Here is a 13,100-nt window from a genome sequence, read left to right as displayed (position 1 = left end):
GGGGCTGCTCTCCCTTCTTGGGGAAAAAAAGTGAGTCAGTAGGAGATGGGGGCTTAAAGAAACGCAGAGAGTTTAAGGAATAAACTTCAGGATTGATGGGAAGTGGGTGTGCCATCTCAGGTTAGGTAGTGTGAACATTGCAGTGTTACCCTGGGAAGAGGATGCTTCTTCTTGTAGCTCCCCTAAGACCACATAGAAGCTGTTTGCTCATGGTCTTGGGGCACCAGGGGTATGCAGGGACCCTGCACCACCCTTGGGTGGCTTTACCCCATTTTGAGTGGCGAGCTGTGCATGAGGCTGCTGCAGCCACATCACCCGCTTGGTCCTTGCAGCAACTCAGGGGATCAAAGGGATTTCACAGCGCCAGGGCCTCTCCAGGGAGCACTTTCCAAAGCAGTCTCGTGGTCTCAGATTAAAATGAGTTTTTATTGGAGATCAGCCAGTTTCAAGGAGTGTAGGATTTATTGGAGCGGGTGCTGGCTGCTGGCCACCTGCTGCTACCTTTCCATCCCACTCTCCTCTTGCTTTCTTGTTTGGTTTGCACCAAACATCCTTTCTCTTGACTTGTCTCTCTTTCACCTGAAGATGATGGACGGGTTTCTCCCACATTGTGATCAAGATTTTTTTTTTTTCTTCCTTATTGTTCTGTCTTTAAAGGAGCAGCTGCTGTGAGCTGGGTAAGGCAGGTATGAGCCTGCAATCCCAGACTGGCTTGGGTTGGAACAGACCTTAAAACTCATCCAGTTCCATTCCCTGCCCCGGGCAGGGACACCTTCCACTATCCCAGGGTGCTCCAAGCCCTGTCCAACCTGGTCTTGGACATTCCCTGGGATCTGGGGGCAGCCACAGCATCTCTGGGCACTCTTTGCCAGGGCCTCCCCACTCTCCCAGGGAACAATTCCTTCCCTATATGCCATCCATCCCTGCCCTCTGGCAGTGAGAAGCCGTTCCCTGTGTCCTGTCCCTCCATGCCTTGTCCCAAGTCCCTCTCCAGCTTTCCTGGAGTCTCTTTGGCGCTTAAACGGACTCTGTGGTCCCTCACTCAAAATATTAAAACAACATTTTTGTGTGTGGGTTTTTTCCTCAAATGTGCTTTTTCCTAGATTTTCCTTCCAAATTCACTGACATTAGGAAATCCCCTATTCATCAGAGCTCCTTGGTGCAATGGAGCTGCTGTGTCTCTGCACAATCCTGTCCCTGTGCTGGGGGGACTGAGCTGTTTTCTGCACCCTGAAGAGGTCTGATGTCTCCCTATCCCATCCAAGGAGTTGTTCCTTCAGCTCTCAGCTCCAGCACCCCTTCCCAATCAGCTCCTGCTGCACATCCATAAAGCCCTTGAACAATGAAGCCTGATTGTTCATTCCATGGGAGTGGCTGCAGTGTGTCCAAAGACCCCATGGTGGTGGGAGATCAGCCCTTGGTGCTGGGGCTGCTTTGGGAGATGATCAGCACAGAACTGGGGAGTGGTTCCCTGATTCCTGTGCCGGCTCTGACATGGAGAAGGATCCAGCACAAGTCAGTTTTGTCTTCCAGTTGCATTTCCTGGAGACAGATGCTCCGTGCTCAGACCTGGTCCTCTGGCACCTCTTGTCTGGCAGTGCTGCCCTCTCCCTGTCATCCTGCCTGCCTTTCCCTGCGTTCTAATAGCTGATGGAAGGGTTTTTTTATTTATTTTTATCTCTTGGAGATTTTGTAGGAGGAAAAACTCATTGAGACAGGGAAGCAGGGGGTGTGGGTTCTTCCCTCCTCTTCTTGCAAGGCTGTTTGGGTTTTTCCTGGAGGGACGCAGTGGCAGGCAGGACCCTTGGGATGGACAGCATGATGGGAGGAGCTGCCCCTTCCTATTGGACAAGCAGGGCTTCAACTGGCCTTGGGAACTTCCAGGAATGGGACAGCCATGGCTTCTCTGGGCACCCTGTGCCAGGCTCTCCTCACCCCCACAGGGAACAATCCCTTCCCAATACTCCATCTGACCCTGCCCCCTGGCAGTTTAAAGTACCTCTGCTTCTCTTATATTTATAAAATACACCCAACCCACACCTTGGGCTTCAGGCTAATGCCAGATATTTACAGCAGAGGAGGATAAAAATAACCCAAAAGTGAGGGGTTGGAACCTGCTTTTCCCAATGCTGCAACACCAGGAAGAAAATTAAGAGGGGAAAATAGTGTGCATGGGAAGCCCTGCATGATGAGGGATACTCAGGTGCATCCCTGCTCCCAGGTGACCTTATGGGCATTCTCTGTCTTTTAAAATAACTCATCACTAGTTTAATTTTAGTCTTGGCCTCTTTATTTTGGTCATGTGGCTTTTTGTTTGTAAAAGGAGGGCAGAGGGAGGGTCTGTGTTTGTTAACAAGAGCCCATTCATTAATGAGGTGGCTTTTGGGAGATGTCCCCTGGCATGGGGTGGGTCAATGGTCTCTCTCCACTCTGCCGTTGCCTGCACCAAATGGAGCTGATCTCATTAGAGCAGAAGTAATTTTGCTGGGGGAAACAAGAGGAGAAAAAAGAGGAGCATGGACATAGTAGCTTCCCCTCAGTGGGTGAAACGAGCTATGCTGGACTCCGAGGAAATAAATTGTCATCGTTTTATTTCACCCTGAGTAGCCACCCCAAGGGGCTGGCAGGGCCAGGCAGCCACACGGGTCAGTGGTGTGGTGAAAATTTCCCTTTTAGGGATTTCTTTCCCTTGTTCCAGCTCCTGTCCCTGAAGGATGTACTGGGAGATGTGTGTAGCACTGGCACCGTGTCACCCCAGCTGGTGCTGTCACCCCGCAGGGTGTTTTGGGGTCCCCACAGGTGCAGGTCCCAAACTCTGGGGCAGTAGATGGGTGCCCCCTGCAATCACAAGTGGTGTAGGCGGATGGATGGGTGCCCTCTACAATTCCCCTTCACCTTCCTTAGGCTTTTCTTGGAGCTGCTCAGTGGGAGTTGATGAGAGGAAAGTGCCTGAGTTTAGAATTAATTAATAACAAAGCACTGACTGTCAGGAAAACAATGGTAGGCTTGAATAAATGGCCCAGCTTTGTTACTTACAGCTTCTGCTGGTATTAAAATGGAGATTAATAATCCCCTTGCCTTTGGTGAGGGGGAGGATTTGGTGGGGCAGCTTCCCATCCATCCTGGTATGCCAGCCTCATGGCTGTGATGGGCAGCTCTGGGAGCTGCCACAAAGGGCTGGGACTCCTGTGTCCCTCTCCTGCCTCCATTCTGCCTGGGTTGGAGCATGCAGGACAGGGAACGATGCTGCTTTTGGGATCCCCTTTGGGATTGTCATCCTGCCTGCCCTGTAAGTATGGCTTCAAGGCTGTGCTGGGGCTCTTGATTTTGCTGCTGCTGATGTTGGGTGGTGGAAGACGGGATACCAACAGCTGCTGGTGGTGAGGCAGATCTGGGAATGACATCCCAGGCATCCCCAGGAGCTGGGATGCTGTTGCTGCTCGTTAAGCCAATGAGGTTTTCCCCCTGCTAGTACCTGCTGAGCACAGTTTAAATGTGGTGACAACTGCGTGGTAAATGATACAAGGAGCTGGAATGGAGTTAAATGGCTGAGGCCTGGCTGAGGAGGGGGATTGATGCAGCCAAAGATGTGAGAGTTAAAGGAGGGTGACATCAGAGCCTTTCCTGACCCCGGTGCCTGGGGAAGACAGCAGCTCTGATCCTCCCCTCCTCATCCAGCAGCCAAGTCGCACTGCAGTGTCCTGCTGGTGCCCAAATGGCATCTGCCCCAGACTTCATTCCAGGTCACTCCTGCCCTGCACATCCTCACGGGCTGTCATGGACCAGTGCCCTGGGGGACATGGGAATCTTTGTGGTCCCACATCTTCCACGTTCTCTATGCCTGCTGGCAAAGCTCAGGAGGGATGGAACAGGGGGCTTAGAATCATGGAATCTCCTTAGTTGGGAGGGACCCACAGGGATCATTGAGTCCAACCCCAGGCCCTGCCAAGACCCTCCAACAATCCCACCTTGGGCATCCCTGGAGCGCTGTCCAAAGGCTCCTGGAGCTCTGGCAGCCTCGGGGCCGTGCCCATTCCCTGGGGAGCCTGGGCAGTGCCCAGCACCTCTGGGGGAAGAACCTTTCCCTGCTCTGCAGCCTGAGCCTGCCCTGGCCCAACTCCAGCCATGCCCTGGCTGCTGTCCCTGTCCCAGGGAGCAGAGATTAGACTGCCCCTTGGGAGGAGTTGCAGCTCTGATGAGCTCTGCTGTCAGTGTCCTCTGCTCCAGCAGAACACACCAAGTGCCCTCAGCCACCCCCTGTTATGGCCCCTCCAGACAGACCCTTTACCATTCTCGTATTTACTCCACTCTCTCCCCCTTCTCCTCCCCTGGCAACCCAAACCATTCTATGATTCTATAAGGTGGCTAAAATCAAACATAACCCTCAGGCCAGTTTTAATCATCATAATGTGGAGCTGTCTTTAAATTGCAGAGGGGACTAAAACTTCAGTTGTCTACAAGGTGTCTCTGCTTTTTACGGTAAATGATCCACAGGCTCCTACCTGATGGTGAACTCCTCTCAGCACACCCCAGGCCAGAAAGCTCACCTGCTCTTCCAGGCACTGAGTGAGAATGACACCCACTGCCTCCAGTTCAGCTACTTCATGTTCAGCCGGGACGGCCACAGCCCCGGGACCCTCAGTGCCTACGTCCGGGTCACTGGGGGCCTGGTGGGCAGCGCCGTCTGGAGCGCGTCTGGCTCGCACGGCCGCCAATGGCACCAGGCAGAGCTGGCAGTCAGCCTCTTCTGGCCCAGCGAGTATCAGGTGAGGCCCAGCAGCCCTCCCTCACCCCAGCCTGGGCCCCCTGGCCACGGGTGACCCCTGTTTGGTGCCGCAGGTGCTCTTCGAGGCGGTAGTTTCCAGCGAGCACAGGGGATACCTGGGCCTGGATGACATTCTGCTCCTGAATTATCCGTGCTGTGAGTGCCATGGGATGGGCTCTGAGGGGGGGATGCTGCTGGGCTGGGCAGCAGGGCTTGGAGCTGGTGTCCACTGGGATGGTCCTGGGGAGAGCAGAGGGCCTAATGCCAGAGTGCAGCCTGCTGGCACCTGGTGTCCTCATGTTACCTGAGCCAGTGGAGATCCATCTCCTGGGCACCTCTGAGACTCCTTTTTTGCATCTCCATGCCTATCCCCACCAGTTCCAACATTGCTTTAGTTTTTATAAAATCTTGGAAAAGCACAGATTAGCCCCAAGGCCTGAGTGTCCCCATCAAGTGGGGCTACCTGGGCTGGTGGGGGACCCAAAATCCCAAACAGTCCCAACACATTGGCTCTTGGGATCACCCTCTATTTCTTCTAGGCTGCCCCCTCTATCAATCCCATACCCTGCATCTGGCACCAGCACTGCTGTGTGCTGGAGAGAAAGGCTCATCGCTCCCTGGGACACTGGCTTGTTCTATGGGGACAGGAACACATGCCTCATGCAGAGCCAGGCTGGGAGGGTGGACACTGGGCCTGTCCAGAGCTTGGCTCAGCTCTGACATCCTGGGTGGGTTTATGGACGTGGAGGGATTTTTTGCAGCAATGCTGCCGTGGGTCTCCTGCCATGGAGCTCAGGTACTTCCTCACCTCTCGCTTTGTCCCTTGGCAGCAAAAGCACCCCATTTCTCCCGCCTTGGTGATGTGGAGGTGAATGCGGGACAAAACGCCACCTTCCAGTGTGTGGCTGCTGGCAAGGCTGCCGAGGCTGAGCGCTTCCTCATGCAGGTGAGGGATGGTGGTGGTGAAACCGCCACAGCCAGCCCCACACACAGCTTTCCTGTGGGAGAAAGCCCTGCTGGATGTGGTGGGAAAAGGACAATCCCCCTGCTTTTAAGCAGACATCATTTGGGGACACCCCTGGCGGCTTCAGAGGTGCTGCGGTGCCCCTTATGACACTGTGTGTGTCCCTTGGGCAGAGGCAGAGCGGCGAGGTGGTCCCTGCTGCCTCGGTGAAGCACATCAGCCACCGGCGCTTCCTGGCCACGTTCCAGCTGGATGCAGTGTCCAAGGCGGAGCAGGACCTGTACCGCTGTGTCACCCAGTCCGCCCGTGGCGCCGGCGTCTCCAACTTCGCCGAGCTCATCGTCAAAGGTGGGTGAGCTGCCCTTGCCCACTCTGGGTAGTGGATGGGCCACTCCTGCTCCACTGTGTGCAGAGGAGGGTGGGATGCCCAGGACACTGAGACTGCAGCTTCTCACTGTGGACAAGTTACTTAATGTGGACTGTGCAATATAAAACCAGAAACTCCCTTTCCTGGTGGTCTGCCTTAGATAGTTTATTTTTGATTGCAGTAAGTGGGAATTAATTAATTATGGTGAAACTGGGCAGCACCACGCTGAGTTGTGTGACTTATAAAGATAATTAAGGCTCGCTCAGATGAAATCCTATTGCAGCTGTTAAAGCCTTCTGAAAGTGATGGAGGGCACAGACTGAAGTTTGAAAACTGGATGGTGCCTTCCTGTAGTTGGGTAATTCCCACGTCCTCGGGGTGGGGAATCTGAGTTTGTTCTGTGCTCTGCAGCACAAATCCCAGAATGGTTTGGGTTGGAAGGGACCTTAAAACTCATGCAGTCCCACCCCCGGCCAGTGGTTGCTTCCACTCGACCAGGTTGCTCAGAGCCCTCTCCAGCCTGGCCTTGGACACTTCAGGAATGCAGCAGCCACAGCTTATGTGAGCAGCCTGTGCCAGGGCCTCCTCACCCTCACAGGGAAGAATCTTTCCCTGAAATCTAATTTAAAACTACTCTTTGTCAGTGTGAGGCTATTCCCCCTTGTCCTGTCACTACGTGCTGTTGTAGAAAGTCCTTCTCCATCTCTTTTGTAGCCCCTTTAGATACTGGATGGCCAGTTAGGTCACTCCAAAGGTTCTCTTCTCCAGCCTGAGTGGTGGGTTGGTGTGGGAAGAGATACTGGAAATGTATTGACTGCAGCCTGTAAACAGTAAAATAAAACTGTGGTACCTGTGGTTTTGCCAGCACTGGCCTGGCTCCACCTGCCCCTTCTGCACTCTCTTCCAGAGCCCCCCACCCCTATTGCCCCACCCCAGCTGCTCCGGGCCGGCTCCACCTACCTCATTATCCAGCTCAACACCAACTCCATCATCGGGGACGGCCCCATCGTGCGCAAGGAGATCGAGTACCGCATGACCTCGGGGCCCTGGTCGGAGGTCCACGCTGTCAACATGCAGACTTACAAGCTCTGGCACCTGGACCCTGACACAGAGTATGAGATCAGCGTCCTGCTCACGCGGCCTGGTGAGGGGGGCACTGGCAAACCAGGGCCGCCCCTCATCAGCCGCACCAAGTGCGCAGGTGGGTCCCATGGCACCCCTGGGAGAGCTCCCTGGCACCCCAAGCCCCCTCTTCCTGTGGTGAGCAGAGGAGCTAAGCCAAGGCACATGTGGGTGTCTGTGCGTGCTGTTCACAGAGGCATCCCCTCCTTAACTTCTCCATTCACTCCAATTAGAGCTGATTAAACTCCCTCCCATTGATGGCACTTGGTCCCTCTTGTCTCAAGAGCCTCACTTGGGCTTGATGAATGCACGAGGGCTCCCGTGGCACAGGCACCTTTCTCTGGGTATCTGGGGCTGCTTGTGGGGCTGGTGCCCTGCTTCACCTCCACAGAGAAAGACGAACCTCTGGGGGCTGCTGTCCCCGCAGGGTTGCTGGCTGAGAAATATCTCCAGCCCTGTCTGCAGGGCAGCAGCATCCTGTGCTGGGGCTGCTCCCAGTTTTGCAATTCGGGTTGCTCTCTGCACTTGTCACTTTTCTCCTCATGCTGTACAAGAGTTTACCCTTATAAGACGTATAAATCCATGAGATGTTTGCGTCTTTGCTCACCTGTCCCCATCTCTCTTCTCCCACAGAGCCCATGCGAGCCCCCAAAGGCCTGGCTTTCTCTGAAATCCAGTCCAGACAGCTGACGTTGCAGTGGGAGCCATTGGGCTACAACCTGACCCGCTGCCACACGTACACTGTGTCCCTGTGCTACCGCTATTTTGTGGGCAGTGGCCACAACCAGACCTTCCAGGAGTGTGTGAAGATGGAGCGGAATGCCAACCGCTACACCATCAAAAACCTGCTGCCCTACAAGAACATCCACGTCAAGCTCATCCTCTCTAACCCTGAGGGGCGCAAGGAGGGCAAGGAGGTGATATTCCAGACAGATGAGGATGGTGAGTCTGCTCAGGGAGGTGCATCACCCCCAGAATTGGAACTCTGTAGCTGGTGAGCTGCTGGGGTGTTTCCTGTGGCATGTGTGCATCCCTGGCTCCTGGCCTATGGGCATGATGGGAAAATCTCCTGAGCCAACAGGGAAGTGAAAAGGATCTCACAGCCCCAGAGCTGTGCAACAGGAGGTGAAAGAAAGGGGCACTGTTGGTGTTTGGGGGAGGGAGATGTCTGGGGGGTAGGGAGGCTCAGGGACTGGATGGGGATGTCACTGTGGACAAACTGCCCTCAGCCTTGAAGTGTAATTTTACCCATGGCTGGTCGAATGGAGGATGTGGGAGTTGGCTCATACTCAGCTTCTCTCAGCACAAGTCATCCTCACTCACTCATTGGGAACCAGAGCCTGGCAACCATAACAGCAATTAAAACAATGCTTTGCACTCAGGTAGCATCTTTTATCTACTTGGTTGCCAAAGGAATCGGCACTGCTGCATTTCTTGGTAAATGCTGTTCACCAGGGCAAGGTGCAGCTTTTCTTGACTTCCCTGGTGCTCTTCCAAGGTGAAGTTTGCTCTCTGGTGGGTTTGTGCAGAGAGCTCTGCAGTGATATGGCCCCAGTTTCTTGAAGCAGCTTTCCTCCTGTTTTCCCTGTTCTTGCTGTGTCCTTTTCTGGGTTCCCTGTCACCTTGGGGGGAGGACATCCTTGATGGATGCTCCAGTATTAATCCAGGACTTCCTGGTCTTGGAAGAGCCCTTCCCTGAGATCTGCTCATGCTGAGGCTCCTGAGAGGTCTCCCAGGTCTGGCTTCACCTGCCCCTCACCCTGACTGCAGTAGGCCATCAGCAGTGCCTGAGCCAGCCTGGGCTCTGTAGATCCAGTGGATATGGCAGGAGCTACAAGACAGAGCTGTGTCCAGTGCCACCCATCAGTGATGGTCACTGATCCAGGGATGGCCTCTCCAACTGCTGACTGCTGGGGGCTGAGTGTGGCTGGAGCATCCCTGACTCTCACGGAGTCTCTGTTGAGTAAGAATAAAATTAATCTCCAAAGCACTTTTTAGCATCAAGAATCGGCAATTAAAGTGAAGGAACTTGTGATTGCAAAGGATTGAGCTGGCTCCAGGGCTCTGGAGGACCCCTGAGGAGAAGCCTGCCATGGAATTCCCCTGCACAGGACTTGCTGTTATGCGTGCAATGCTCACTCCTGTCTCCCAGGCTGGAAAGCAAAACCTGAAGAGCTGGAGCAGAGCTGAAAGTGTCTCTGGGTCCTTTTTCATCTTCGAAGTCTAAATCCACCACCTTTCTCTGCACACCAGCACTTTCCACATCCCCAACCCTGAGCCTGCCCAGCAGGGGCACCCAGCTCCACCCTGCCAGTGGTTTATTTTCCAGCTATAATTGCTCCAGTTGTTCTCACTGGGCTGTGACTGCTCCAGCCATTTGCTTATGGAATATTAATACAGGAGCTCCAGATGTCTTTTTGCTATATGATAATCACTCCAGCTGCTTTTCCCTGTGCCTCAATTAAATGGGGCTGGTGGCTTCCCCCTTGGATTGAACTTGAGGCTATGTATACATTTGGTCTCATGGAGATGGACCTATGGGTATCCTCCTATGGGTATGTGGCAGATACTCCTCACATGTCTGGTGCAGCCTGTCTGGGAGGATGATGAGGGTTTGAGCTCTTAGAACTGGAGGATGAGCAGCTGCACGTGCAAGTAAACCAAGGTGTCAAAGGTTCATTATTGATATGACTCTTAATTGTAGTTTATTTTGGCACGAGGCCAGTTTTAGCAAAAGCATCCCCTGGGGCTGCTGTTGGGCTGCAAAGATGCAGCTACCCATCCCGAGTGGTAAACCCTGGGTTTGGGCTGGAGAGTCCAAGTAAGTGGGTCCAACCAAGGCTGTTGTTTACAGCATCCCTCTTGGACCCCGGGCAAAGCTGTGCTGGGTACGTGGGCAGGACACAGAGGAACGTGTGCTGCATCCATAGGTTGTCCAGCTGGTGTTTCGGTGCCCCCTATGGATCCTGGTGACCCACAGCTGGAGATTTAATTCTGTGTGTGCATGAAATGATGAAACTCAATCCCAGGGACCTGTGGAAATATCGCTGCAGTGTGATGGTGCTGCAGGAAGTCAGTTCTGCCCCGTGCTGGCAGGGTGCATGCAATGCAAGCCAGGATGAATATATGTAATATATATAATTCCATAAATAAATATGTGTGTGCAAATATGGATAGCAGAGGGCTATCCAGCACCTGGGAGCTGTTGTGTGCATCCTCTGCCTCTCTCAACCTGGGATGAAAGCACAATACCTGTACTTACATATGTGAATATATAGGTATTATAATATTAAGATAATATATAAATTATCCTATAGGAAATAACAATGATACAGCATATAATAACAGAAATAAGATGTAATTTTCTATATAATGCAGGCTATATACAATAATAGAAAATAACATATAATTATATATAGTGTAGGTTCTGTATATTAAAAACCAGTCTCTGTAGGTACACACTTTCCTGCCCTACAGGTTTCTGTAAATCTTCCCGAATTTAATAAGTGCCTGTGTACACATGTAGGACACAGCGCCTCTGACTAAATTAACTTGTAAATCAGGTGCAAACCACGCGTTTGCACGGTGGGAAGCGCGGGAGGTGATCCCTCTCTTCTGGCCCATAATTACACCTGAACAAAAGCTGCTAAAAAAGCCAATCAGAGAGAAGAGCTGCTGTCCCCTGCAAGGTTTGGGAGTCGGGGATGCTGCTCGTGCCTTCCCGAGCCATCGCCTTGCCTTTCCTTGCTGACCACCTCGGGTGGGGAAGTCTGTCATAAAGGAGCGGATATTGATCCTGGCGCCGCTGATTGCTGTCAGTGATTACAGTTATTATTGTGGTGGCGCTAATTAGAGGGGAGGCCGGGCCATGTCAAACCCGTCTGCATGTGTGGATGTTGCTGCTCACTGGCACTGTCTCCACACGATGCTAATGGCTCCAGGGCGGAAAAGGTAATTTATTTCTTTTCGTCATGCCGCAAAGCTCTGGCACCTGTACCGCTTCTGCTGCCTGGGCTGAGGTGCTGAAGGGGTGTTTCTCAGGTTTGTGCTGTGTGGAGACCTTCTCCTGCCATGGCAAAGTGTCACCAGTGGGGCCAGGAGCATCAATGTCTTGACTGTCTCCCTGGGGAGCCACCAGCTCTGTCTGGTTGGCACATGCTGGAGATGGGTGACACGGCAAAGGGAATGTGGTGGCTCGGTCCCAGGCCACAACTGCCACAGCCACCCAGAGGGGTTTCCTGGAGGATTTCTCCTTACAGACTGGTTTCCAGCTGCATCCAAACACATCTCCTTTCCTTCCCCAGTGCCTGGTGGCATCGCCTCCGAGTCCCTCACCTTCACCCCTCTGGAGGACATGATATTCCTTAAGTGGGAGGAACCGGTGGAGCCCAATGGCCTCATCACGCAGTATGAGGTATGTCCTGGTGGTGTGACACCTGGGGGACATGGTAGGGTCCTGTTGAGGGATTTGCTGGAGGGGTCTGGAACAACCTCTACTGTTGGCCACAGGGATTAGAGGCAGCTGCTACTACCCCTGAGCTCTTTGGCTTTTTCCAAAAGCCTTTGCTTTTTGTTTCACCTCGGAAAAGTCCCTGGCTGGCTCCAGGCTGCCCTGTGACTGTCCCCTCCTCTGAATGAATCACTTTAATCCCTTCTCCACCTGGATCTGGGCTCTGTCCCCTCCTCCTATGGCCATGGGTGATGCTGTGCCCTGTCCCTGTAGATCAGCTACCAGAGCATCGAGTCCTCAGACCCCGCAGTGAACGTGCCGGGCCCACGGCGCACGGTGTCCAAGCTGCGCAATGAGACCTACCATGTGTTCTCCAACCTGCACCCCGGCACCACCTACCTCTTCTCGGTGCGGGCCCGCACTGGCAAGGGCTTTGGCCAGACAGCACTCACTGAGATCACCACCAACATTTCTGGTAGGTTCCACCACTCCATTCCTGCTGCTGGGGCTTCTCCTCCACTCAGGTGTCCTACGGTGGTGTGGAGCCTCTGGCTCAGTCCCATGGTTTTGGTGACTGGGAGTGGTTTGGTGGCTGGATGCTGCCATAGAAAGATGCTCTTGGTGGTGGCACCTGTGCTGTGAGCCCCTGGGCAGGCCCCAGACTGGTGGGTCCCTGTCTGGGGAGTCTGGCCACCCCAGCGCTGGTGACTGGTGCTGTCTGAGCTCTCAGAGCAAGGGATTAATTTGCCTTCGTTAATAAGCTATGCAGTACTCAGGGCTCCTTGCTTATGTCCACGGCACTGCATTAACTGCAGCAAATGGGCTGAGCTGAGTGTGAACGGAGGCACTGGGGCAAAGCAGCTCAAGCTGGACCCCAGTGGCTACCAGCATTGGTTTGGGGACCACAATGCTATGCCAGGCATGAGAGGGGTCCCCCACCTTGGTCTGAGGGTGCTGCTGGGCTGGCTCAGGTGTGCTTCTGCCCTGGGGTGGGGGAAGCTCACATTGCCAGTGATTCTGAGTGGTGTTGTTCTTGGGCACATCTCAAGCCTGGAGCATTTAAGTCCTGCTGAGGTTGGATCCCACTCTTGGTTTCTTCCCCTCTGCCAGACTGGTGTTGGTGACCTCCTTTGTGCACACCCAGGGGTCCTCCCTCAACTCCCTGGAGGGGTTCTTTACTTTGTTTGCAATAATTTGTATTACACCACTGTGTGATGCTTTGCCCTGGGCAAAGCTGCTCATGCCTCAGTTTCCCCCTAACCCAGGGGAGCCCTGGGACTCACCCCAGCTCCCGTTGCAGCTCCCACCTTTGACTACGGGGACATACCATCTCCACTGAGCGAGTCAGAGAGCACCATCACAGTACTGCTGCGGCCAGCCCAGGGCAGAGGGGCTCCCATCAGGTAGGTCGGGGCTGCAGGAGGGTAAGACC

The 13,100-nt window shown here is 53.8% G+C and overlaps 1 protein-coding gene across 3 annotated transcripts in view; it reads left to right on the top strand.

Annotated features, from left to right (window-relative positions):
• PTPRU (protein tyrosine phosphatase receptor type U) overlaps positions 1–13,100 on the top strand; it is a 56,404-nt gene that overhangs the window by 16,781 nt on the left and 26,523 nt on the right. For all 3 annotated transcript variants that reach the window (XM_066335361.1, XM_066335359.1, XM_066335362.1), the window contains exons 3-11: positions 4,495–4,766; positions 4,840–4,921; positions 5,596–5,711; positions 5,903–6,077; positions 7,004–7,297; positions 7,852–8,160; positions 11,523–11,632; positions 11,942–12,143; positions 12,969–13,071. In XM_066335361.1, the coding sequence (XP_066191458.1) occupies positions 4,495–4,766; positions 4,840–4,921; positions 5,596–5,711; positions 5,903–6,077; positions 7,004–7,297; positions 7,852–8,160; positions 11,523–11,632; positions 11,942–12,143; positions 12,969–13,071 (1,663 nt within the window). The remainder of the gene's footprint in view (positions 1–4,494; positions 4,767–4,839; positions 4,922–5,595; positions 5,712–5,902; positions 6,078–7,003; positions 7,298–7,851; positions 8,161–11,522; positions 11,633–11,941; positions 12,144–12,968; positions 13,072–13,100) is intronic.

This window comes from Sylvia atricapilla, chromosome 24, assembly GCF_009819655.1.
Source record: "Sylvia atricapilla isolate bSylAtr1 chromosome 24, bSylAtr1.pri, whole genome shotgun sequence".
NCBI lineage: Eukaryota > Metazoa > Chordata > Aves > Passeriformes > Sylviidae > Sylvia > Sylvia atricapilla.
This window is presented reverse-complemented; position numbering and strand designations above follow the sequence as displayed.